The sequence below is a fragment of the Amblyomma mixtum genome, chromosome 4, assembly GCF_055824585.1.
Source record: "Amblyomma mixtum isolate Tamu chromosome 4, ASM5582458v1, whole genome shotgun sequence".
Classification (NCBI taxonomy): Eukaryota; Metazoa; Arthropoda; class Arachnida; order Ixodida; family Ixodidae; genus Amblyomma; species Amblyomma mixtum.
In genome coordinates this window covers 86,658,245-86,685,606 of record NC_143015.1, presented here as the reverse complement: position 1 = coordinate 86,685,606, position 27,362 = coordinate 86,658,245, and the positions used below count along the sequence as shown (strand labels likewise).

The 27,362-nt window shown below is 45.0% G+C and overlaps 1 protein-coding gene across 1 annotated transcript; it reads right to left on the bottom strand.

The window, feature by feature from the left end:
* Nucleotides 1-212: 212 nt before the first annotated feature.
* On the bottom strand, nt 213-25,489 carry LOC149347304 (uncharacterized). Its single transcript, XM_089541538.1, has 11 exons — nt 25,471-25,489; nt 22,772-22,873; nt 17,971-18,017; nt 16,229-16,270; nt 14,277-14,312; nt 13,415-13,508; nt 12,452-12,579; nt 6,001-6,048; nt 3,371-3,406; nt 1,125-1,284; nt 213-220 (listed from the first exon to the last, which is right to left on the bottom strand). The coding sequence occupies exons 1-11, from the start codon at nt 25,487-25,489 to the stop codon at nt 213-215; spliced, it is 720 nt and encodes a 239-aa protein (XP_089397664.1).
* Nucleotides 25,490-27,362: the final 1,873 nt, after the last annotated feature.

Sequence of the window (27,362 nt, the reverse complement as noted above, 5' to 3'; positions counted from 1 at the left end):
CTACTCTGGAAGGAAATATTCAACACCGAAAGTTGTTCTTTGCACACAACACATGTATTGTTCACAAATAAGGCGGAACTTTATGCCACCTATATGTTCCAAGTGTATTGGTTCCGATGAGCCTTCTCTTGTTTTGTCTTTCTGCCTTGTGCCAGGATAGAAACTGCTGAAGGAGTACCGACGATGAAGAGTTTTCAAATAGGAGAGTTCCCTTAAGGACCTGGGGAATGAAAACATTTTCTGTGAGCTTTACATAAGAGCATTGTTCAAAGTACCATGCTGCAGATATATTTTTCAGTTGCCTTAAAAGACGAAGGGCAAACGGGGCTTCGGCAAGCATTATGCACTTAGTCTTCCTCCTTGCACATCTACTGTGAAGTTTGCTCTAATGACACCTGACTTAATACTTCGAAATCATTACAACTCAGCTTTAAGGGCTGGAAGAACCTGCATCCACAGAACCACGGTAATTCTCTATGTTGTTCTTGTTGCCTCCGAAGTGATCGTAGGGTTTTCGCTATCACTTTACCCTTTGCCTTCCTTCTTCCTCTTTAGATTTCTTTTTTCTGGTCGAAATCTTCCTTAAAAAACAAAAAAAAAGCTTTAAAAACATATGGAATGATATTATTCTGAACAATCGCCCAAGTATTGCAGCTACCACCGCGTATGTATTGAGATGGCAACAGCAAAACGCTGGTGGTTATCGGGGCACCATGTTTCTCTTGAATCGTGTAGTCATTGCGGCTCTGACAGCTGCTGCGCTGGGCACAATTATAGCAGCATATAGGTAATTAAACTTGATCTATTTTCACTACAAAAATTTTAAGTGTTCAGGACAAGGAGAGCAAATTTCGACGCCACACGTTCCACTCCGTCTAAGAGGAAAAGAAGTTGCAACATTGAGGAATGCTGTCAGACTCGTGTCCTGCCTGAGCACTAATAATAATCTTATGAGCGTTTCCCTAAACTCTCTGAGAGAAACGTCGATGATGTTTAGGCTTCGGTATAAGGAGAAATCTGAGAGTTAAAAGAAAATTAAGGACAAAAAGCGTCTCCTCCGCGCGCACAGCTCTTGTCAGTCACCGATGCCAAGTGGTATATATGCGGGCTGATCACCAACTTACAGCCGAACAATGCTTTCACTGCGACGGCCAGGGCTGCCACGGCAATATTGAATGGGGGAGTAACGCTTGGAGCGATGCCAGCCAGCATACTGTAGATGAGGCAGCCCAGGAGCTTGCCCAGGCTTGAGGGATTCGTGTTAATCAGGATTTTCAGCACGCACTGCAAATAGGCGGCATTACCACGTAAACAGCTCACGTACAGTCCACGTACAAATAATGCAGGTTTAGTGCATCTCTTACTACCGCCAGAGAAGCCCGAGATCCAGTGACTATCGTCCGCACGATACAACGTGCATATGGAGAGAGATTAGACAATGTCTTTTCTTTGTTTTAATGACGGACAGGTCTCAGACCCGTTCGTCATGCCGTCGTCCACATACAACAACAGCATCCCGCTGAAAGGTAAAATGATCCATTTGTCGTGCTATTACCACACTATAGACATAAAACTGGCAACTGTACCGTACAACATTTTCTCTTAATCGAATCTATCGATCACGGCTGTATTCAAACAGCTGACGCTGAAAATAATGACGCCACATTACAATAATGGACCAGGACAGTTTAATTGTCATGGGTGCTCCTTATTACCGGTTCACTTCGCAGAGTTAGACCCTTCTCTCACACCGTTTACGCATACCGCAACCGTTATCGGTTCCCTTGGGCGTTGGCAGCGCTCCCACACAACACGCATCTGCAGAACACGACCTAGCGCAATAACAATACCATATGTGCGGTAGCTGTGCCCTAATACATTTATTACGGTGAAAACGATTTGTATGAATCAGACACTGGCTTTATTGCCGTCTTCCTTTCTTAATGAGAAATATTTTGTGGACGTCAGAATAGCAAGGTCCTTACGTGTCGGTTAAATGACAGCTCCAGAGATTGTTATGCGAAAGCATTTCTTGTCTCATGAGCGGCCTCTACAGGACCTGTCATAAGAACGTGTCGGCAAAGTGTATCCGCACGAACGGTCAGTAGTCGTCCACGGTAGTGGTAATTAATAAAACAGTTGATTTAATTATTATGTAATGAACCCAAATGAGTAATTAAGTCCCCAAAATGGTTAATATATTTGTGATTAAGTGTACCAAGTTATTAATTAGGCGATTAGTTTAGAAAGTAACCAGTAATTTAACCGAATCGATAGATAATTAAATAATGAAGTAATAAATAAACTAATATATTCAATAACATCGAATTGAATCAATACATGACAAATTATGGGAAAGTAATTAATCGATCAAATTATTTAAGTAATTAAAATTATGAGTTACATATCACATACGTCTAAATTAAATCGGTTTGATAAATTCATCACGGAATATGTTATTTAGTCAATTCAATTATTATTACTCACATTTTTATTGTTACCTTGATGTGCTTACTGGTGCTCTAGGAATTGGTCCGACCTCTTCGGATGTGGTGGAACCGAAGTTAGAGCAAAATTTCGACTCGGAAACGGCAAACGCACAAAGAAACGAAAATGCAGCAACACAATTGGCAGCAAAAATAGGAATGCTTTCGCATTGCTGCACCTAAGCAGACTTAACTACACCCCTGAAATATTTCGAGGTTGTGGTATTGTGATTAAATTGAAACTGCAGGTTTTCCCCTTTTATGACTAATTCTTTCAAGTGCTCCCGGCACTTCCAGTTTCATTCTGGCACAAATCGAGTTTAAAGTTGGCCCTTTTCTTCGTCTTCGTCCAGATTTTTTGTCAGAGAACACTGCATTTTCGTGTGCTAAAGCATTTATTCTACCCTCTTAATGACGCCAAAAAATTGAGGCGCTAACAGGCCTTGCACGACAATTCATGTCGGGAATGGTCGTTCGCAGTTGCTAATTTAAGCATGCAATGCGCGTGCGAGTGGTTTTCTAGTGACGTTTGGGACATCATGCCGCTGTTACCTGCCGGTTCTTCTCTTTCCCCGGTATGAAATCGGTTGCCTATTTTCGCTTAATATGCTTCCGCTCGCTATTGTCATAGTTTGTTGTGCGGGAGAATGGCAAGTTTAATGAATATCATGTGACTATTAGCTAAAACTTTTCGAAAAACCCGGATATTGCCCTTGAGGTATTCTTATGCTCTTCCATTTCCTATCTTTTGCTCGTCATTGTAGCTAAAAAATAGGTGAGATGTGAAACCATGAGGAAGAAGACACTTCCTTACTTCATGAAGCAGTATAGTTATCAACGTTTGAACGAATAGGTTTAGGCGTTTATCACAGCCAAAGACTTACCGAGAAAGTCTTGACAATGTTCGCAATGAGTCTGTCCTGAAAATGAAAGGAATTATAAAAGTTTAAAAGTTAGAAAGAAAGCAGTCCGACAAATTTATAAGGACTCAAGTGATGTCACGAAGAAAAAAAGTCGAGCCCCTGTTTTTTGTTTACTCTCGCAAAGAGCACGGAGACCCGATAAATGAGTAGCTTCGCAATATTAGTTCGAACCACCTAAAGTAGGCCCAATGTTTTACATGAAAACCCGGCTCTATGGCGCTGAGGCCATCTTTCAGTTGCAATAAGCGCAGTTCGCAGGAGCTGCATCTGCATGAGTACGACTTTAGCGCACCTCTTTGGGATGCCTGTTACCGTTTTTGTACAACACATCAAGTCTGGTGGTAGGGTGCTGACACGTGCAGTGCACGCCAAGAATAGTTCGCACACAGTAATTTCGTGCGCAATCCATTTCCCGTTAAACCTCGTGGGGTCTACCACTAGAGCACAAGACCGCCAGCTGTCGCTCCTTATACCTTGCGTACACTGACCAGAGCTCTGTAATTCAAGGCGATGCATTGCTTTCCAGGGGGTACGTATATTAAAAAAACCTCCGCCTGACCAGGCGAAAATACTTAGGGTATACGGGTTGTTCCCACGCCCACTGTCTGCAATGTAATCTGTGGTAAACTTTCAAACTTCCAGAATATTTATAAACGCGCAGTCGCCTAGCAAAAAATTCAATGAAACAAATGCCGAAGCAACACTCCATGGATGCAGAAGTCCGAGAGATAAGTTTGTATCTATAAAAATGAAAATTTCAGCCCTGTTTCGAGATTAGTGGCAACAAAAAGCGACAGATGTTACTGGGCGCATCCATACAGTGCTGCCATCCGCAAAGCCCTGCTATGCAGCCACTAGGACTAAAAACGTTTTGAAGCGTAGTTTCCCAACTAGCACAGCCTAGGACTTCTATACACCGACGTCCCGTCCGCCGTGTCACGCGAACGCATTTCATAGTCCTGTTGGCTCCGCGCTATCAGTTTACCTGCATTAATGAATTCAACTATCTGTTATCTATTTATGTCGCCTTGCAGGTTAACATGACAAGCCCTCATGCCTGATTTGCGCCATCTATATGAGTGCGGTACGCCATAAAGTCAATGCAATAGACTGTCATCCAATGCAGGTGAACGCAGCTACACACGAATCGTTAAGAGAAATTTTCTACAGTGTTATAGACCACCCCATACCCTAGAAAATTGTCAACTAAATGAAAATATTCTCGTGAAGCTAATGAAATGCCACCCATTGTGATAATGCAGCTTCTGTCATGTTTTAGTACCTAAACTCCCAATCCTAGCAGGACCTAATGGAAAGTGTCATAAATTGCATCACTATATTCGTGCTTAATCGGTTCTAAACTTGTTCGGATTAAGGGTCGCATCTCTGATGAATTGCGTTCAACCGTGCGAGAGAGCATTAAATGGAAAACTATAGCGGTTTAATAAGTACACTGCAAAACATATCATTAGGCACTTCACGTAAACCACTATTTCATTTTCAAAAGCGTAGCTTCCGAGGCTATTCCTTGCTATGCTCATCTTTTTGGCAGGAACAGATGTATTTATTGCTGATAGGATTCCAGCTTTTCACATCATGAGCGAAGAGGAAAACATTACCATCTTTAAAAGTAAGTGGCGCTGCAGACTAGTCTGAAGAATCCGTGCCAAGAAAGTGCCTTCGTGACCATTTTCGTTTTGTTAAAATGGCGGCTAATGATGACACTGGGATTGGCTTTTTACCTGTTTTAGCTGATAACAGCTGCGCTTTCAGAGGAGGAAGAGCCTTTGTCATTCAAGTACGGTAGTCTAATAATGCAAGCCTTTATCAAATTTTACCGCTGTTTCTCTTTAACATCGATATTCTCCTTAGAACGGGACGTACAGCGTTGCAGTGCTTGGGCACCTAATGATAAGGCTACGAAAATCGCTTTTATATTGAGTTCTACAAGTAAAGAGGCCCTGAAGGGCAAGCAATATGTCAAAAAGGCTATAACATTCTCCTCCCTCGCCGGTAGGTTTACTGCAGTGCAGGGACAGTACCGGAATTTTCAATGCGAAGACCTTAAAGGAAGGACAACCTTGATGGCGCCAGTACGGTTGAGCACAACCTTGTTAAAGCACATGCGTCGGGCCCGTATAACACAGTTTACCCCAAGGATATGTTGGTCCTTAATTGCCGTGAAACGTTGTATACTATCCGCGCATTTAAATTAAGTTGAATAGAGAGTTGATTTGTAATTGACAACATGCGCAAGTCGGGATCCTTTCAAAATTTTTTCGGTGTGGTTTCTAGAGCCTTTACGTGCGGTTTGCACATCAGTTTCATGCGATGTGCGCCACGTCATCACGTCAATGTGAAGCTAATATTGCGCAAGCGTGGTAACTAGTTAGCGCGTTCCCATTCAAAATCACGAAACAAGTGCAAGACGGTAACGAACGGTTCCACAAATGTGTCCACCTGTTTCTTGCTGTTGGCTTTCCTGCGGGTACAATTGTTTCTTCCAGAGATCACAAAGGAGGCCCTAAGCTACAGCTCCATGGAGGCAGAATTGCACAAAACAGATCACGAACTTGAACGTCTGTACTTACCGAGACTTTGGCGCCTTGAGTGCAGTCGAGCGCACCGGAGGTGAAGCACTGGAAATGGATCAAAGGAATCAGGAAGCAGGAAGGCATCTTATGATTCTATCATTGTAGCCACGGAAAGGCATGCGCCGCAAGAGCAGGCGCTACTTTCTATAACCAGGATGCCATATTTAACATTATGAACACCTTATACGCGACAGCGTTATGGACGCTTAGTTATGACGACTCTACTATCGTTGACTCCGATGTGGAAGTGGTCGATATGGCGGAAGTGGCCAACGACGGCTTCAAGGTGGTGAGTCATAGGAAGAAAAGAACAGTCGGAATCCCGGTGGTAGTAATGTTAACAGAGGAAGGGGTTGATTTGAGAAAGCGGAACCAGATCTTGCTCTTCGAAGCCAACAAATCATGCTGGGATATGCTCCGACTCGCAGCCGATTCACCATGCAAGGGGCTCTTCACCTAAATGTCTCAACGGAAGCACAATTAGACATTCTTCTGCGGTGCTCTTATATGGTGGCAAAGAGTGAAAGCCTGGTTGCTGTATTCCTACATCGCTAACACGTGCATTACTAGGGACGTGCCGGTCCGGTATTCAGACCGCGCACTTCTTGGCTACTTCAAACCGCAAGGTGATCTGCACTTGAGACGACTGACGAGTCGGGTGGCGACTCCAACAAAAGAATGGGCACTGAAAGCTACAAACTCTATTGTTATAGGATTTGCTCCAAACACCGAGCGCCCGGAAAAAATTGACCTAGTATTTACCAAACATGCAGTCAACGAGTTCACTGAAGCTGCTCCCCGATACTTCAAGTGCCAACGCTTTGGGCAGGTAGCCAAAGTTTGCGTCTAGGATCAACGTTGCAAGAGGTGTGGTGGCGCCCAACCATTTCAAAACTTGAAAAGCAGATTATGCTTGCCGCAAATGTGGAGGTGACCACCCAGCGGGTTTCAGTGGCTGCCCTTTCCGTGTCAGCGCCTTACACCGTAAAATGTCCTTCATTAGTGGCCCCAAACCACAACCTTAAAGAAGCCAGTACCTGGAAGTGATGAGTTCCCTGCGTAGGAGTCGGAAGTTCGTGGTGGGGTATCAAGCAATGCCACTGAGTGCCCTGACCGGATCAGAACAGTAGAAACCTCTGCGTGTGAGTCGGTTGTTTGATCTGCTCCACCAAAAAGTGTCCACGTTACTTAGCTATCAGATCACAGCCAGTCTGTACGACATGGAGGTCTTTCTCTTGCCTAACAAGAGACGAGAAGAGCTGCAGTGGCCAAGAAGGCATCTCAGCCCGCATCTTTTATCGAAGTTGTGAGCCAGTGCATCGCGCAAAATAAGGAGCTCAAAAGTCTGAATCTGTCCCACCTTCTGCGCGTTTTATTTCAAGCCCTGCGGTCGTGCCCAGATTCACACTTTTCCACTACCTTTGGGAATGTCCTTTTCCAAAGGCAGTACCCCCCATCCCCAATCGCACTCATACTTCCTGGGAGGCTGCTTTACGGACCGCTCAGCCCGCCGGCCAGAAATGGCTGGTGGATCGGGTTTTACGTGAAGCACAAGCCCGTGCACTCTTGGACCAGTAGGGGACCACCCTGGAAGATTTTTTTATGTGTAATAAAATTGTTTCCATCCATCCTTCACAATCCAAGCGATGACGCTTGCACTGAAGAACTTTCTCCAGTTGGTGCTTTCCTTTGAGCCCATGATTATGCGTTCGCAGCGAAATGTACCGTCTAATATGGCTGGTCTCCATCCTCGTGCTACTAAAAACCACCAAAAAGTGCCGTTTTTTATGCAGAGGTACTGCGCTGGGATTGTAGGTCGCTAGCAGAACTGACATTAATTTCTAAAAAACATAAATGTTCTCACTTTGGCGCTTGAGGAGGCTGCCTGCCAAATGGGAAATCATTCACTGGATGTGTCGCCCATAAATATTGCAGCATCAAGTCTTTTCCTGCAGGAAGTGCCGCTCTTTGCATACGACGAGAATTCCCCGTGCGGCTTTGAACGTCACTGATCTTTGCACTGATAATATTGAGGTAGCGGCTGTGAGGATACGCCTCGGCTCCCGAACTCTCTTTGTTGCATCACTGCATGTGTCTCCGCGGAAGAAGGTATCACGCGGTTCACCAAGTGTTGACACTCTAGGTCCCGAAACTGTTCCGGAGACCTCCACTACGGCACCTCTTTCTCTCTTTCTTCTTTCACTCCCACCTTCCTCCCTTCCCTTACGGCACGGTTCAGGCGTCCACCGAGATATGTGAGATATACTGCGCCACTTCCTTTCCTCAAAAACCAAAGTATTATATTACCAATTTGCTGATCAGGCTGTGTAGCTTTAGCCGTATGGCAGTGCTTCGGTGGATATGAATGAGTAATTCTTCGTACAAAAGTTAGCGCAAAACACAAGACACTCACAAGAAAGGTGGACAGGTGTCCTGTCCACCTTTCTTGTGAGTGTCTTGTGTTTTGCGCTAACTTTTGTACGAAGAATAATGCCGCGACTAGCCCAGCAACAAGTGTTAAATGAGTAATTACTCTCTTATTACATTTCAGACAATTTCATGCGCGTTGATCGTCTTTATAATGTGGCGGAGTGGTGAATGCAGCCGGACGGGCAGAGAAACAGCGAGGATGGCTTCTAAACGATGCTCTTTATTTGTGTTGACTTGCTCCCACAAGGAACTGAATGTCTCGGCGGTGGCGTGGCAACTGGCGTGCTCGGCGGTCGTCGAACAGAATACCGTACGCACTCGGCCATGCTCTTTTTAAAGCTGATAGCTAACTTTCGTGATAAAGCTTGGAAAGTTACTAGAACATTCTGGAACAAGGTGGAACCGGCTCCGCCTGGGTGCTATCAATCGAGATAAATCTAGGCGCGTCTTGCATCACAAACAAAGCGATAAAGCGGCGTGCCGGCAGCTTTGAAGATTGAACAAACAAACACTTCAAACATTCGCGGTAATATGCTCGTCACTAATCGAGCTAGCTCAATACAGCGCTACTTCCCTCGCCAACATTCATACGAAAAATATGAAGTAACCGTTTGTCGTACAGCGTTCCGGGTAGAATCATGCGATTTCTCGTGGCGTATAGCTTAAACGTGTTAGTCAAATTGGAGGTTGCATTGCTGCAGGGATTCTAACCGACGACATTGAACCTTCAGTTATATGCCTCATACCCAGCAATTCTCAACAAGAGCATTTTACAACGAGAAACAGTTTATGAACGTGTTTTATTAATGTAATATAAGGCTTTATATAACAATCAATATATCCGTAGCCCTTCCGAATAGTAGGCTTGCATTTTTTTTTTGGTATGCTCGTTTTGTTGTAAGAAAAGTTCACCGTTGATTTTCTGGTTTGGTTTGGTTTTAGTTTGGTTTTTATGGGGTTTAAAGCCCCAAAGCGACTCAGGCTATGAGAGACGCCATAGTGAAGGGTTCCGGAAATTTAGACCACCTGGGGTTCTTTGACGTGCACTGACATCGCACAGTGCACAGGCCTCTAGAATTTCGCCTCCATCGAAATTCCACTGCCGCGGCCGGAATCGAACCCGCGTCTTTCGGGTCAGCAGCTGAGCACCATAACCACTGAGCCACCGCGGCGGCTCGTTTATTTTCTATGGCACTGTTAACTGCTCCACGCGAGCGATGGAAAAACTTTAAACGAAAAATTTTGCTACGCCTCGGAAGAATGGACAATTAGCTTCAAGCTTTCGATAACAGTAGCTTACAAAATTCTAATATTCAAAATTTTTGTTCAAGAATGGTGGAAATGATTCGGGCTCTTCACCGCTTCCCTCGGGGCACAGTCGAGGTGTCCATCGAGATGTGAGATCGTTACCGCACCATTTTCATTCCTCAAAAGGCAGTTTTCGCATCAAGAAAGTGAGCAACCGTTCGTAGCGCAGCGTTCCGGCTGGTGTAATACGCGCGTGTGTCTCTGTGGGGGGTGTACCTGCGAGTGGGTGTCAACGCACCCAGGAGCCAGCAACTGTAATGTTTAGCATTCCGCACGGAAACAGTCTTAGGCGTCTCCGCCGAATTTTTTCTGCTGTTTGTTTTGAAGTACCTGATGTATTCACCAAACGAGTGATCTGAAATAATAGTACACCATTCAGCATTTGGCTATTACGCCGAATATTGCCCAAGGAATGGGCTAATGGCGATGAATGCGGCCCAACGTTGCTGCTGTTGATACATAGTGGTGTACATAGTTGTGGTGGTAGTGGTTTAAAAAGCGCAATAAATCTGCAAGCAATGCCAGTGCATGGAAACTCACTTCTGTGAAAAACTTGATTGCTTGGATAGAAAGCCGTGAATGCCCGGCGCTTTGTACAATTTGTGTCTGTTCAATCGGATGTGACAAATATTGATTTTAAATGGTCTTAACCTGTAGCGTATTGGGCGATTGTTGACATTAATAAAAGCGAACTGATTTTTTTTCCAAAACTACCGCCGGCGACAGCTCCAAGCAGCTTTCAGCATTGCTTCGAGGGCCATGTCTCACTGGCGCTAACCAAGAATAGTACGCTCGTCTGGCGATGCAAGGAATTGTGATTTAGGGACCCGACAGCAAGGTCTATACACGATAGCCATTGCGTTCTTGATGTCCACAATTGCCGAAATCAAACTCACAAATCTCGCGGACTCCCTAGGTCTAGTCTAGCCGCCTGGTCAAGGCTAAACCGCTGGTTAGCCTTGGTCTAGCAGCCTGTTTATTGCTGCGCTACGGTCCATTTCATTTTCCTCGGCAGCTTTGCGTTACTGAGGAAGGGAATCAGAACCACCCACACTTTCTCGATGGCATGCCGACTCGTCACAAGTTCTCGGCATGCTGAAGTTCTCGGCAGTTCACAAGTTCTCGGCATGCTGAGCCTGCGAAGTCCTAATCAAAGTTGAATTTCACCGTCACAATATTGTCGTATAGGATTCCATCTTGTTCGCGAAAACCGACGTGTTCCTGAGACGACCCCTATGAGCAGACAGTGGCGACGCAACGCGGCAGCCGTGAGCAGCATTTGAGGCTCTCCAATATAGCGTTTCGCAGAAGTTTTGTGACCAGAAAGAAGCGAAGGACTGCGGAACTACTCAATACGAGGATTGGTATTTTTTTCCACCTGCTTCAGCTACAAATTTCACCTACGGGTCCTCCATGAGAAAGGGCCATGTTTTAAAAAAAAATGGGTTCAGAAACCTCTTCCATGCATTAAATTATTCAGTGCATATCCCAATAGCGCGAAAGGAATGAACTTCTGCTTTGTGCTTCTTTTATGCGTTTCCAGAAAGGCTTTAGTCCCTCTATGTGGGCGTAATTTTCATGTTGCCCCCCCCCCCCCCCCCCCCGAAAAAACATTTCCTGCTGGTTATCAGAATTCCCTGCCAAATCGTCAAATAGCATTCAGGCCACACTTGATACCGAAAATTGTTTTAAAATTATAAAATTTCGAGAATGCAATCCCATCCACTATCTTGTCAAACTCGCCGTTTAACCTCGCAAATCAAGTATACACCCAGCCCCGACCAAACCACGTGGAATCGATAGGGTAGAAGCGACTGAACCAGCTGGCCCAGGACTCGATTAAACACTGCCGTTTATAGGCGCTTTGCTGGTGATCCGCGGTAGATAGAAGTATTCTCTTTTAGTGGCGTGGAGTTGCAGTGAAAGTGGCAGATGGTTTTTGAAATATGCGTGATATTTTTTTTTGCCTATAAACCACACTCTATGGCTCTTGAGAAGCACACTCTTTTTGATGTTTACGGAAATATCATGCTGGATGTGACACGTAACAGACGCCTGTCCTCCGCTTTGGACATAAAAGTACAGCCTGAAGTCCATTATTCACTGTTAAATTTTGCAAATGCCTCCAATAACCCTGTTTTTACTGTATTCTTTAAGATGCTTGCGCTACAATTGCCTCTCCTTTTGGAAGCCAGAATTCTGGGAATTTCACCCTAAGCGTCTTCAGTTAGAAAAGCCATCAGCGTCTTCCGATTACATTCAATAGAAAAAGATTCACAGTCAGGCTCTACTCTGACGTGGGCGTCCTGTGTTGCCTTCCACCAAAAGAGCACGTAGACAATTGCATGCTGAGAATTTAATTTCAACTTCTTTTCTATTGTTTACTTTTTTCTCTTTTTCCTCCTTTCCACAAGTACGGTTGCCAACTAGGCACTGTCTCGTCAATCTCCCTGCCTAGCCTGTACGAATGGCTAGGGACGTGACGGGATATCCAATGCTGTGTTGAAATACACGACCACGGCCATGCGCGCATACATGTATTTTCAAGAACACCATTAGTTTAAGCTAAAGCTCGGTGATTACTTTCTATACGCAATAACGAAAGCACAAAGTTAGAGGGCGAGTATTTGAAAGCTATAACATAATTTTGTATCCACCAGTCCGTAACGTGACAAGGAACAAAATGTTAAGCGCATATGTCCGCGCTCACCTGATCAAGGCCGAGGTTACCAGGAAGGGTGATCTGCATTAGTAGCCCACAGACGTCGGTTTTAGGAAAGATTGGCACGCATCCCGGCACGTTGTTCGCCACGCAATACGGGCTTATGTTCGGGAAGGCTGAAACATAAAATAGTGATAGCGCAGTATTTAAATAGACTCCTTTCTCGCGTGACATCCGATTTTATCCAATTATTGCACCTAGAACCCATGTTTTTAAAAATCGGGAAAAACACACATTTCGTCCTAAAAATTCCCTTTTTCAGAAACACACAAGGACAAGGGGATGTCTTACTCGCTGAAACAAACGTATATAGGTATATCAAACGGGAACTAGAACGCGCATTTTTCTGAACAAAGTTGAAGACGCCGCAGACAAATGACCTCTCATAATTATTTCTCAAGCTTCGTCCTGCGTTCCTGTTCTGTGTCTCTCTCCTTTGCGCTGGTTTGGTTTCTACAATCACGTAGATTGTAGAAATTTACGCCCAGCTCTCCACTCTACTGTATCTCTCATCCTATGCGTATTGCATAGAAGTGTTCCTTCAAATTTTCCTCTTAAACCTCTTTCACGACATATTATTCCTGAAGTGGCTCATTTTGAGGCTATTATCAAACTTAACAATTAAATGCGATAAGCATGTCAAAGAAAACAATATAGTGAGGCACAATATTTATGTTAATAGAAATTATCGGAGCCACTTGCAGTTCTGAGCGACAATAGCTTAGAAGAAAGTTTAGCCCTACGCCACAGAACTAAGCCTTATTCTGAGTGGTAAATTGGCTAAATATTATAGTATTGGATTTCACATTATGAATCTTTACGAATAATGTTTTTTTGCGAATATCACACGCTCTAAGAATTGATCTGAATTTACTTAGTTATGACATTATGGTGACGAGGAAAAAGCCGCATTGCGCACTTGTTAAGTTTCCGCAAAATTATTCTACTCACGTAGGGTGCCTTGGCCGAAGACAATTCTGATCAGCTCCAGGACGATGGCAACGGCACCCAGAGAATTCACATTCGACAGCCCTTTGAATAGGCACTACAAAAGAAGAGGGATTTCTTATCTCGATGTCAAGGCAACATAAATGCTGGCACGATATGATAATAGAAACAATGTTTTTTTTTATAAGCGTCAATAAGGGCCGCGCTTTCCCCCTATATTGCCAAATTGTTTGCCAGCGAAAGATAGTACTCACCAGGAATTTTTACTATTAAGGAGAAATAAAAACAAACACCGCTCTTCTCTGTAAACAGACTGTCGAATTGCACGAACAAATGCAAGGAATGAAAAGGTGAGAATTTGATTCTCAGAGACGTTAAAAGATAGAAACGAAAAGTTGAGAGTTTGATTATCAGAGACATTATGTCAGAGTCGGACGGCGCGCGTGCGTTTTAGAATTTCACTTTACCAAATTGTGCCCCACGGGGCCACAGTTGTATCCCGTGAACACGCTATTAGCACTGCGGCGGGTGCCTATACGGGCTAGTTGCCAGTAATATTTTGAGCTATACCCTCATCAAGGCTGATGCGAGCGGTTAGCTATTGTGAGCTACATTGCTGCCTTCCGATAAGCTTCATGCTTCGCTCTCCCCTTTTGGGCAGAAGTTAGTTCCTTCGCCCAGATTTGTGCACACAAATGCCCTTTAGCAGAAAACAGATGATATTACAGCGGTTTTCATATTGCAGTTACAAAAAAAAACCTTGATAGGAATATAAAACCCGAAAGAGTGGTTATGGTCGAGTACAATGAATGCACGCAAACGGCGGGTGCGTGAATGTCGAGGCAGACTGCCGATTTCCACTCACCTGAAAAGCCTTTGCGAAGGCAGCGACGATGTCTGGCTGTTCCACAGGATGAGAGGCAGATAAAAAAAATAATCAGGCATTAGATTCCTGGCGTTGTATCGTCTCTGCAGCGTTGAAAACGCCGCAACCAATGCGCGCGAAACACCTGAATACCGAGAAATAAAATCATGCAAGTTAGTATTTACGATTGAATTCTTCGGAATTTTTTCCCGCTGCAAGATGCACAAAGGCTTCCTATGTGAGTGTGTTTCGCTTCTTCTGGTGCGTATGTGTGTCTTTTTTTTCTTGGGTCAGTGAGGGGGGGCAAGCACATTGATTTTTCTTCAAGGCCTTCTGCCGGAAAACGAGTTCACTTATCTGAACGCCTCTTCTTGGCTAGGGTACGAAATGTGCGGTAAAGCGTTTCCGTTCAACTGAGCTGCTGTTCTAGTTGCTGCTGAACAGCATTGAGTGCTGTTCTAGAGCGGAGATTCGCAAGACAAGCCGCGTGCGTTGTCACTCTAAGGATTGGTTTAGGGCGTTGTCACGTCATACGTTAAGCTGTGGCTTGAAAATAATTAAAACGGCATAAATTGATTCTGTGAGGTCTTAACATAACTGAAAGGTCGTTATGGTATACAAATATGTAGTTATTAATTTACGTTGAAAGGAAAATTGGAGTTATTGGTTGAGAATCGAGCCCTTGCCTCTTAGGTTGCCTGTCAGACATGCTCTCCGTAGGCCGCTGAGGTACAGTCGGGGCAAAAGTCTCCGGACCACGCGATCCGCAAACGAAGTGGATAGCTCTATTAATAGCCAGCGGCTGAAGTTTACACTTGTGGAGGTAAAAGTTAAAATCCTGGTCTTTCATCTCGACATCTGTGGTCACTAGCCGGCTACTAATAGTAGAACTATGTGCTTCGTTTGCGGAGCACATGGTTCAGAGACTTTTGTCCCTGACTGTGCGTTCATTCGTCGTGGTTAAACTGGAACCTGTTGCACGTTATGGCATTTGACATGATCCAGTACGCCTGCTGATGTACACCGATGAGAGTGAGTGATAGTAAATAGGGGCTAATTAAGAAATAAACTACAGAATGTTCGCTAACGCTGTCGCGTGGTACCCTTAAGAGGGAGCTTAGGGGTGCCCCCAATTTCTTTGAACGAATTTTCCCATTTTAAGCCCTGTGTGTTCATTTTCCTGTTCAATGATATGAATCCACAAGATCACCAAAACAGCGTGCGGTGCACGCTGTAATTGTGCACCGGTTTTGGTTGAACGGTTTTAATGTGAACGGTTTTTCTTTATTTCATTACGCTTTGACATCACAAAATACCAGAGATGGTGGGGAGGGCGAAATAGCTGTTTCAATGTTGCATATAATTAGATGCGCAAAGCGTAAAAGCCAAAAAACTACCACTGGTTACAGATATGCGCGCAAGCTTGAAAAAAAAAAGACTTTGACAACCAGAGCAACGGCAATACGTAAAGGAAGCACTCAATCGAACGGATTTTAGCTGGGTGTCCTATATTGTCCGTATCGTTCGCGTTAGTTTTTTTCAGTCCAGTTTCGTACCTAGTGAGAGAGATCATATCGTTTAAACTTCACAGCAAGGACACCCAATTACGATTAATCTTGGTGACGAACTCCCCGAATACCAACAGCTCAAAACCCCGTTAAGCTGCAGCTTGTGCTTCCTTAGCGAGTGGAGGTACAAAAAATATTTCCTTCGTGCGACCGGGTGCAGATTGAGACCTTCGCTCTTGCTTTCGAGAGTGCCGATGTCGCGCAATTCCTTTATAGCCTACGCATTGGTATATTCCCTATTTCCATTTGAGCCCTCTGTGTTTCTGTTCCTTTCCCCAATTGTGGATGGCTCACCTTCGATGCAATATAAGCATCATTTCTCCATGAGCTGAGTGCCTATTATCTTTCTATACAGTTGTAAATGCTTAAGAAAACGTTACTCACCACAGGTTTAGTGCACACAATCAAATTAGTAGTCCCAAGGCACTGAAATGGAAGTCGTCCTGCAATTAACGCGAGTTTTACAGCCCGACCCTCAAACTATAGGCTCCTTTCTGTCCATTAGCAAAGGCGCGAGGTCTGATAGTGAATTATTGTCTGCAGCAGGTGCACAGCGTCCTACCATTTTGAAGCTATAGATTTTGCTGGTCGACTGCCCTACTCGGAAGACATAAAATTTCACGAAAGCTATACTGCCCAATTGTTAACTGTAGACCTTGACTACGACTTTATCTATCGTTTGCCTACTACGTCAAGTTCTAGGGCGATCGCATGTCATGTAATCAAGAGAAACTTTAACCGTTTTATACACACTAACTCGAAGCAACGATGTACGTTTGTTCATACTGCTTTGGCACCACAAGGACAGGGACAGAGACAGAGTGACCACAACACAAGTGCTCACTAACAACTGACAAAATTTATTAAAAGCTCAAAATATATAGACAAAACCAATGGTTACATGCACAGTCATAACACGGTTACAAAGGTTACAGGCAAGAACACATGTTAAATCTCGACGAATCTACCTGTTATCAAAGTTTAGTGTTCTTTGAGATAATCAACCTCGGCGTCAAGCAGCAGCAAGGATGGCAAACTCACGAATACATCCGCCGACTTCCTTATACGGAAGGCCTACAAAATCTCCCGGAAAGTCTTATCTTTATGCTTCCAGAGAACGCGCGTTTCCTCGAACAACGGGGCACACTTGTGGCTCTTGCCATGCTTGGTCAGGTGCGTCCCCGAACCCCCGTCAAGTGACCTGGCGTGCTCCTGGAGGCGTACATTTAGACAGCGTCCCGTCTGCCCCGTGTAGTGTCGACCGCATGTCAGGGGAATGGAATACACTACACCGCAAGCACAGTCCACAAACGGGTTGGAGTGCTTCACCCCACAAGCGTTCCTTCTCTCCCGCGGTGCGTCACACCTCTCAATGGCGGCACATATCCGCCCTATCTTATTCTTGGCTGAAAATACCAAGTCCACCTCATAACGGCGGACCACCTTTTTAAGGCTGTGAGACACTCCATGTATGTAAGGGATGCAGGCGAGCTTTTTCCTTCCCTGTGCGCTCTGTTTATGCGACCTAGTTCCCTTTACAGTTTGTTTCTGTACCGTAAGGATCTGTTGCGACACCAAAGCCAGCACAGAGGCTGTTCCCTGTTCCTGTTCAAGGAAACGCGCGTTCTCTGGAAGCATAAAGATAAGACTTCCCGGGAGATTATGGAGGCCTTCTGTATAAGGAAGTCGGCGGATGTATGCGTGAGTTTGCCACCCTTGCTGCTGCTTGACGCCGAGAACACTAAACTATGATAACAGGTAGATTCGTCGAGATTTAACTTGTGTTCTTGCCTGTAACTTTTGTAGCGATTTTATGACTGTGCATGTAACCATTGGTTTTGTCTATATATTTTGTGCTTTTAATAAATTTTGTCAGTTGTTAGTGAGCACTTGTGTTGTGGTCACTCCGTCTCTGTCCCTGTCCTTGTGGTGCCAAAGCAGTATGAATTCGTACCAACTCGCCCAATTCTCAACCCTTTTGTACATTTGTTCCTTCAAAAATCAGAATAACGCTTCTTGCGTGCAAACTTCGGCTACGGATGTCAACAGTCTGTATTTATTGCATCACAATGGCAGGAAACAGGGTCTTAGCAACATACAAAAGATATTGATGCAGGCGTACTCACATTTTTAATGCCCAAGATATCAGGCAGAGTACGGGAAACACAAGGGGCTGAAAGGGAAGCAACACGAATAAATCGGTGGTGTACAATATATTTATTTGTATTTGCTTTAATTTTGTCATGGTATTCGTAATCCCATTCACGTGATGGGTAATGCGTAGTCCCTTAGGCCTTACGGGAGTAGGGACACGGAGCAACATTCTCTGATACATTGCGAAGCAAAGACATAAAACAATATTATACAATATGCGAAAACAAGAAAATAAAATTGATTCTAAGCGGAAGAACATGCCGCAAGCTTAGATGGAAAAAAAAGTAATAGGACTATAAATAGGACTATAAATAAACTTTATGGAGGTGGAACTCTTATATGACCCGTTCCGACAAAAGCCGCCTCCTGCTGTCCGTCCGCATTCATGGCATGAAATTCCTCAGTGATGTCGCCATGCTACCGCATGATGTCAGCGGTAGAGTATTAGACAGTGACAGGAAAAAAAAATTTCTTCCGAAGTTACCGGGAATTGAAGCAAGGACCTTGAGGCTGCGAAGCGAGAACGAAACTCTTAATTAGCTCCTTTTTAGTAGCCGTGCTTATTGCCGTCTTAGTGCTCATTTGGTTTTCCTGTTGTTACCGTTGGGACAGAGGCATGATGCGCCTCTATTCTGAATACATTAAAGAAGTTGGTGATATCTTCAATTTCTTCATAGTGCACGTTTCTTTGCCTGTAGACACTGTCCAGAAGGCAGATGACTAAGGTACTTACTGAATATTTGTTTCCCATACCGTTGTATCGACAACTATTTTCTGCAGTTTTTTGTGCTGTAAAACGTGTTCGACTGCAAAAACATTTGTCTGTAAACTGCACACATCGAAGCTGCCTGTCAAGGCATGGCTTGTACTAAGATGTTTATACCATGGATGGTCGATTGCCGGAAGTGCAATACACCAGAGACCATTTATAATTGTTTCATTTTGTGCAGTGATGATATGTTCTATGTTGTTCTGGGACATATTACAACCAATGTTTAAGAGGGACATTGAAATCACACCAAACAGTATCCGTTTTTTGCATGTCGAGAAAAAATGTTGCGCCCTGACAGCCGTATGAAGAACCACCACGCCGAATTACCGCAGTTATAAAAATATTTCTTCCGTGAGCTTTGGCTTGGGAACTACATGTTGCCCTGGTAGAGCTAGGAGCAAGCGTGTGCCTACAAAAAATCTGATGCTTGGAAAAGCGGCGGCATGCGGGAGTAAGGTGGGATTGTAACTGAGACCTTGGTGTTTCGAGAAATAAGCATACTCAGATTTTCCACTTTGGCAAACTTTCCGTAAAATGAAGAAAAAGTAGGCCAAACACAGTTTAGCTTTTTCGAGATTAAGGATGAACCTAGTGTATGCGTTAACTAATGACTGTATGCTAATGTGTACGTGTGTCATTAGAAGGGAACGAATTTTTATGGTCCTCGCAACAGAGGCGGTGATCAAGCAGCGCTTTCCTATTCAACACACGTGAGCAGTTTTAATTAATTGGCATGTGTTTTTTACGCGTTTGCGACGTACCGAACGTGCTGTGGAAATTTTGTTTAATCCCATTATTGTGGCGGTGTCTGTTCGGGAATTGTTTCATTCATGATAGGGTGGCGAATAAATGTTTTGGCCTATACAGATAAGTAGCAGGCTAAACGTGTAATTTTCAAATGCAGACGGCAGCGTGGAAGGATGACTTGGGAAGAGGAAAAAGATATCGTCTCGAATTGATCGACATTCAATTAGTTGAGGCACAGCGGGTGAAATTTTTATTTGTTTTATTTTATTTATATTACCCCTCAGGATCTGTGGCATATTACAGAGGGGGAGTGGTGAGTATACGAAAAAGAGAGGGAAAAATACAGTTGGTTAAATGAATTTTAAACAGCGCATGAATATATAATGTTAGCAGTGCTTCGCGGAACCGTTCATTATTTACAATTCCAGCAACAGCTGAGGGAGGTGGTTCCAGTCACATGAGGTTCGCGGCAGGAATGACTGCGAGAAGCATTTTCTGTTACATGACACAATTCCGACTTTGTGATTATGATTAATGCGGCAGGATACATAAATTTAAGGGGGGGGGGGGCAATGAGGTGATCACGTAGAGCAGGATGATGATACAGCTTGTAGAACAGGGCGATACGAAACACTTTTCTACACGATGTCCGTGTTGGGAGGCAGAGTTTAGACTTCACAGCAGTTATACTGGCTGTGCGGCTGTAGGTAGGATGAAACGTACAAGAGTTATTTTGCACCATCTCAAGATCATTAATTAAGTTGTCATGAGCAGGGTCCTACACAGGTGTTGCATACTCGAGTTTAGGTTGTATTAGTGTTTTATAAAGCAATAGTACCAAGTTCGAATTCAAATTAAAAAAGTTGCGAAGTAAGTAGCCTAGAATGCGATTAGCATTTTTACTTTTGTTCTCGGTATGAAGACACCAGTTAACATTTTAAGTAATGTGAACGCCTAGGTATTTATATGACGGGTCTGATTCCAACAAAATGTTATCAATGTAGTAGTTAGGCGGGGCGGAAGTTTTTCTAGATACACGCATGACTTTGCATTTGTTAATATTTAGCTGCGTAAAGCAATCTTTGCACCAGTTCCCTATTGTGTTGAGGTCTGACTGAAGTAATGTACTATTGATAGCGTTGGTTATTTCTCTAAAAATGACGCAATCGTCCGCGAATAGGTTAATTTGAGAGTTAACAAGAGAGGGAAGATCATAAATGTTAATTAAAAACAATAGGGGCCCAAAACTGAGCCTTGCGAAACCCCCGAAGACACGTCGGTAAAACTAGAGTTATAATCGTTAGCAAAAATACATTGTGAGCGATTAAGTAGAAAACATTCAATCCATTTCAGTAAGTTACAGTCAATATTCAGTTGTTTTAGTTTTGAATTAAGTGAACTTGTTCACGAAGATGCGATAAAATTTTCATTTTGGCCCGTTCTATAAGCACGCAGGAAATTGGATATCAGGCAATCGTTTTTACTCCTGACAGTGAATCTATGATTCCATATACTTCTCTCGGACATGCATAAATGAAATTTTTGTCCTTAACTCTACCCTTCCTCTCTGCTTTATGCCTCAGTCCTTGCGCTTGGTAGCCAACGGCAAATTAACATATATGCAAAATCAACTTCCTTGAACTCCCTTTGTCTTCATTCTCCTCTTTTCGTGGTTATCTGAGCGCCATTAACAAATATCTCGATATATCGAACTGGCAACACACAATGTATGCGGAGGGGAGAAAGATGAGAGCGGCTAGCGCTTCAGTTGACGCTTAGAGGCCCACTGAAATCCGATATTTGTTTGGACTTTAGAAACGCGTGCCAAAGACGAGCAAACGGGCAGTAACCAATAAAAGATAGAAGAAAATTCAGTAGTATAAACCTGTAAAACTGGAAGACTCTCGGGTATAATCATTTTAAGGTAAACCGTTGACCTCAGTTCAGAAAAAAAAAACGAAAAGAAACAGGCAACTTCAGAATCAGCTAGGCAGTGGGAAAGAGAGCGGTTCAGAAATATTGAAGCCGAACCACGTCAACTTTCTCGCGCACCGCCCAGCCATGGTAAAATCATAAATCCAATTCAGGTGCCAAAATTAAGAACATAAATGAAGGGAATGCTGCATGAGTTCTTGTGGAATATTCCACGTCACCTCAGTTTCCCGCAAAGCACTCCACGTGCGTATTCTTGTTCGTCGCGAAACGTAATCATTACGTCTTGCAGTCTCCACTATCGCATCTTTATTGTGCTTCTAATACAAAGGAAGAAATTCAATTCGAATGACAGCAGCCCTAGAGGACACAAGGAAAGCGCAGTTCATTGGTGCTTGATTCTGATTTGGTCGGCGTTTGAACCTCGCATTACGAAATGGACAACTATCAGCAGCCAGCTGCTTGCGACAAGTACCGTTCGAAACCATCAAGTTGAATTAAGTTAACCACGCATTTCGAGCAAACTATTGCCGATAAGTGGACCGCATTTGCCTACAAAAATCATTATTCTTTGTTCTGAGGCTAGAAACATTACGAGGGTAGAATGAGATGAAATGAAATAAATGGCTGTGTTCGTCAGTTGTATATAGGAATAGCTTTAAATATTCAAAAGAGCCCATATATCTTTCTGTGGAGTGGGTGATGGCTATAGAAAAGCCGAACGAGGAAAAGCAGACAGACAAACAAAATATTTATGACGGAGAAAACGTAACGAGTGTGCTGTAGTGTGCTCGAGTGTGCTGTAGTCAAGGCAACGCATGTTGGGGGTTGACAAGTAGAGGATAGAATTTAATCAAGCGCACCAAAAATAACGGGAAATGTTGTACTGGCGATTTCGAAAGGAGAGGTAACGCTATTCGTAAACAAGCTTGGCTTGAAGACTTGAAGCAAAATCTTGTGAGACACACTCCGATACTAATATAACCAGAATAGCGCAGCTGGAGCATCTGTTGCTTCAAACTAAATCAGTAATCCACTAGGAACGAGATTAATTGTTGTTACTACGCAGTTTCTCTCAAATTGAAAACGGTGTCTTACTGAGGGCGTAGTGGCTAAGGCAACGCAGTTGACCCCCCACGAAAGGATCACATGAAAAATTTCGGCCACTTTTCGCCTCGAGTGTAGTTCGCTGGAAAATAGCAAGGTGAGCAACATGCACATTTCTACGCGTACAGCGTACTGTAACTGGCATCAACACGGAGGGAGTTAAAAAAAGAACGAAATTCAGGAGGCAGCATAACAGCATCACAGAGGCGTCTTACCCGCCAGGACAGCGGGCATCAGGGCAGCGAGAACGAGAATGAGGAGAGCCATTGTAGTGGATGGTGTGCTTGGTCTGAAATCAGTTTCAGAGCTGCAGAGCACTGCATTGTCTTCAGAGGCTTACGCACAACCTTTTTATCGAACTCGGGTGACAGAATGCACTATATTTTTTTTTTCTTAACACGTGTGGTCGCTACTTTGAAAATTAAAAAAAAATGGAAACTGCAGAAGAAGAAATTAGCCTATCGTGCAGCGGTTCAAAACACCTAAAAATGGATTTGGAATAGTAAGATCCAGGTGGGTTGAAAACATGGCCTACTGGAATACCTTTCTGGCTGACGCTTGTGGCGGTATCGGAGAGACCCGACCTCGAATTAGCGGGGTTGCTGCGAGGTTAAAGCAAAAAGTGAGTTGAGGTAAAGTAGAAACTAAGCGAAACCGATAGCCACAGGTGCGTCCTTCAGTTCTTCACATAAGCCTATTGCCTGAAATACTATATGCATTGTCCAGACACCTGCTTGGGGCATACACGTGCCTTAAACTCTGCGCAGTTTTCTTTTTTTTAATCGAATGCGTGGTTCTAGAATTTTACGAGCAAAGTGCGCAGCGCGCGAGCGATGAACGCCGTTCCCTCTAGCAATTTTAACAGATTTTTGTTTGCTCCAGTTGGGTGTAGGACACACGTAGAGAAGCAGTTATATTTTTATCATATCAGACGTTTGTCTGCTACGGTTTTTTTTCTGCCTCAAAACTGCCCATGAATGAACTGAATAAAAGCCAGATAAGTCTGGGTGTTTTTATGCAACTCTAATTTTAACACCAGCGCAGGTGGAGCGCATGCGAAAAACAAGGTACACTCGGCGTAGATTTTGTGCACTCTGCATGTGCGGCACTTACTGCCAGTGCAGTTCAGTAACGCACTTGCCAGGTTTCACCATCTTTTATTGTTACAGTCTGCGTGTTCGCTTTGTGCAGAGGTGTGCATTGCATAAACCTTGGGTAATAAGCTGAAAGATTTACTCCAAGTTCTTCCATAGGCATGAGAAGCACGTGAGTCACAGCAGTGGTAACGTCCAAAGGCATATGAAGGCAACCGTTACAAGGCATAGGCGTCGCACGCGCTGGAGTAAACCAAGGCCATGTAATAAAGATTGTTTACGAAATTACTATAGATGTCGTTGCATATATTAGGCCTCTTGAAAGAGTACCACTTTTCAGCAGAGCTAGTTGGAACTATATATGTGCCTTTGAACCTGGTTGCCGCCGTACTCCTGGCTTGACTGCGCCTTATATCTGGTGCCACCAACTGCTCACTGGGTTCAGCCTTATTTTTCACTAAGCTGCTTGCTGCGTTCCGCTTCCTCAGGTGCGGTGGATCGGTAGCGCCAGGCACGGAATGCAGTCCACACAACAATACAGCGGCGCAGAAATCGGAATGGTCTACTCGTGTACTGATTAAGATGATACGATAAAAAATGCGCTAAAATGAAGATGGTTGGAGAACGAATATGTTCAGGTCAATTTATTTACCATTCATTTAATTACAGAAACAAATGCGAGGTAAAAAACAAAAAGCTGCTACAGGAGCATTCTCACCCTGGTCAAGCTGTAAATCGTTCATGCCTACAATAAAACTAAAGCTGAAATGGAACAATTTTGCAGCACAGAACATACACAGAGAATAATGTTATACAGTAGAAGGCGACATGGATCAATATCGTTGATGTCCCATGTCCCCATCATCTGCGACACTTCGGCCGGCACTCCGCGCCCTTTGGTCCCCTCAGCCTTTCGACGTCTTGTCTTCAATGCCCTCAATGGCCTTTCCCATCCCGGAATTCGCGCCACGCAGCATCTTCTCACAAAACGTTACGTCTGGCCCAGCTTCAACAAGGACGTGCGCGCCTGGGCCCGTGCCTGCCTGGCTTGCCAGCAGTCTAAAACTCAGCGACACACAACCTCTCCCTTCGGCTCGGTCCCTCCGCCGTCAGCCCGTTTTGACAACGTCCACATCGATATCTTGCGTCCCTGGCCACCTTCCGCTGGACACTCATATCTTCTTACTTGCATCGATCGGTTTACTCGCTGGCCCGAAGCGTTCCCTCTGCCTGACGCCACCAGTGACACCATCGCCAGAACATTCGTCACCGGTTGGGTCTTCCGGCACAGGGTTCCCTCAACCATCACCACCGACCGTGGCGCCCAGTTTGAATCTTCTCTTTTTAATCACCTTACGAATTTACTTGGCACTTCACGAAGCAGACCTACTGCTTACCACCCCATCGCCAACGGCATGATCGAACGTTTCCATCGTTCGCTAAAATCATCCCTCAAAGCCCAACTCGACACTACCCACTGGACTGCATCCCTACCACTGGTTCTGCTCAGCCTCCGTGCTACGCTAAAACAAGATTTTCGTTGCACTCCGGCAGAACTTGTCTTCGGTTCGCCTCTGCGTCTTCCTGGTGAAGTTTTCGAATCCACCGATTCGTCCACAAGTCCCGACCCTACCGATTACATGACTCAGCTCCGCCATTTTTGCCGTCATCTCAGAGCGCCACATCTCCGACGCCAGTCTCGGCCATCTTCACACGTTCCATCCGAACTAGCGACTTGCACACAGTCATAATTACGTAGAAAAATGAATGTCGTACACTTCTTCGTATACGCTATTAAGAACCCGAGCACCCAAGCTTACCGGTAGATGGCAGCGCCATGTCCGGGTGCAAGGAGATCTCGGTGGTTGAGCCGATGTTGAGGAGGCTGAACCGATGCTCCAGCTTCCCACTGAAGGCACCTCCGGCCTGACCGGGCTAGTGCTGAATTCCAATGGCAGATCGAGACCGCTCCGTCGGATCGCGTACGGAGCGCGTCGGAGCGCGTAGATTTGCCACCTCCCAGTTTGCGATTGGAATGCCAGTGATCCCTCGGGAGCGCGACGCCAGCGCCGTAGCGGCGACCGCGGAAACTAGGCGCGCCGCCGGAGCGGACGCCCTGCTAGCTTCGTGTTCGAGTGCGACAGGAGTTGCGCGAGGCGCGATCTCCGCGTTGACAGACGCCGTCTCGGCGAACCAAAAAGGAGGTAGTACGAAGGCCGTAATGTGAAACCAAAACCAAAGCGTATGTACAGGATGGTCCACTCTCCGTGAACACGCGAGTATGCGGCCGCGGTCTTCGGAGAGCCGGTGAGCCTGTCCCTACCGTTCACGAAAGAAGTGGCGGACGACGCGCAGGCAAGTTGCTCGTTGCTCGATTTTCCAGCCTTGCGACTGCGAGACGCAAGCCGCTGAACCAATCAGCGAGACAGTCGAGCTTTCGGCAACGACGCCGCCCGCGGACACGCCGAGCGACGAACTGCGCTGCCCCCCGGCCAACGTTTCTCCCTGGCTGCCGTAGTCGTCGCTAAGCCTAACTGTTTTTCATCGATGCCGCAGCTGAGGGCGCTTCGGAATTGGCCAGCGCTGTAGTAAAGGTGCTACTCGCGTCACCGTTTTACTGTGTTCCTCGTCTCATAATAAAATAAAGACATGATCGATTTCTGCGACGCCTCCAACAGCGGAGCTAGCAGACAGCAGGCCAGCCGCACTGGGCATCAGGAAGAAATTTGCTTGTATCGCAGTTATCACTTCTACCAGCAACTCGGTATTGGCCAACGATCCTCAAAAATGATTCATTTTTTACATTCCTCTACTCCAGGGCTTGTTATGAACGCGAACAAAGAATATTAGCGCATTTTTCTGACGCCGGCGGCAGGCATATACAGGCCGGCAGCTTCACACTCGCTGTCCGGTTCAGACGAATCTTCACTGCTGGGCTCTGAGCTTTCAGTGCCCGAGTCAGAACTGTCACTTCCATGAAGCAAAATTAGTGCCGCACGGCTCGAAGCAAGATCATTGCCGTCCACTGTTGACTGGAAAGTGCCCGTCTGTCCCGGCTCGCCCGGCTCACCACGTAGCGACGACAGGAACGAAGCGGCTGCTGCCGATCGCGACAGGAAGTAGACGCGGCGGAAAAGAAAACGTCACGCGAGGTTCCGGTCAAATCCGCCGATTTCGGCAGATCAAGAATCGCTGCTCCACGGAGCGATCCGGGATTTACGCCTGATCCCGATCTGCCATTGGAACATACAACTCGCGCTCCCATTTTACCATTGGAATACGACTGATCCAAACCGAGCAGAAAAACTTGATCCCGATCTGCCATTGGAATTCACCATAGGAGAAATCGGCTTAGTAAAGCGCATTGCGCGGCTAGTTGGTGATGCATTTTTCTTTTTTAAAAATTTAAACAGCGCTATATTTTCAGACGAATGCACAGATCGCGCCGGTCCGGTTATGTCTGTGTATTCGTCTGAAAATGTAGCGTAGTTTAGATTTCAAGAAAAGGAAAATCGGCTGTCGCGTTTTCCTGCCCTCCCCTGCATCTTTGATTTTCCTATCCCATTCTCACAACTTTCGTTTCCTCTCCTTGCTTCTTTGTCTATCCTTTCTTTCTGGCGGCTTGAGTTGACCTGATGTGACTCCGAGTTGCCCTATATTTGTTTATAGCAGTTGTGTCCAGCATGCGTGGGCTGGAGCAGTTTTTTAAGTT

Excerpts from the sequence above, each read along its gene's own strand:
- LOC149347304 (XM_089541538.1), bottom strand. Across the intron at positions 18,018-22,771 it reads GATGCCCGCTGTCCTGGCGG|CCCCTTGTGTTTCCCGTACT; the intron begins GTAAGACGCCTC and ends CTTCCCTTTCAG. Across the intron at positions 3,407-6,000 it reads CTCAAGGCGCCAAAGTCTCG|GACAGACTCATTGCGAACAT; the intron begins GTAAGTACAGAC and ends TTTCATTTTCAG.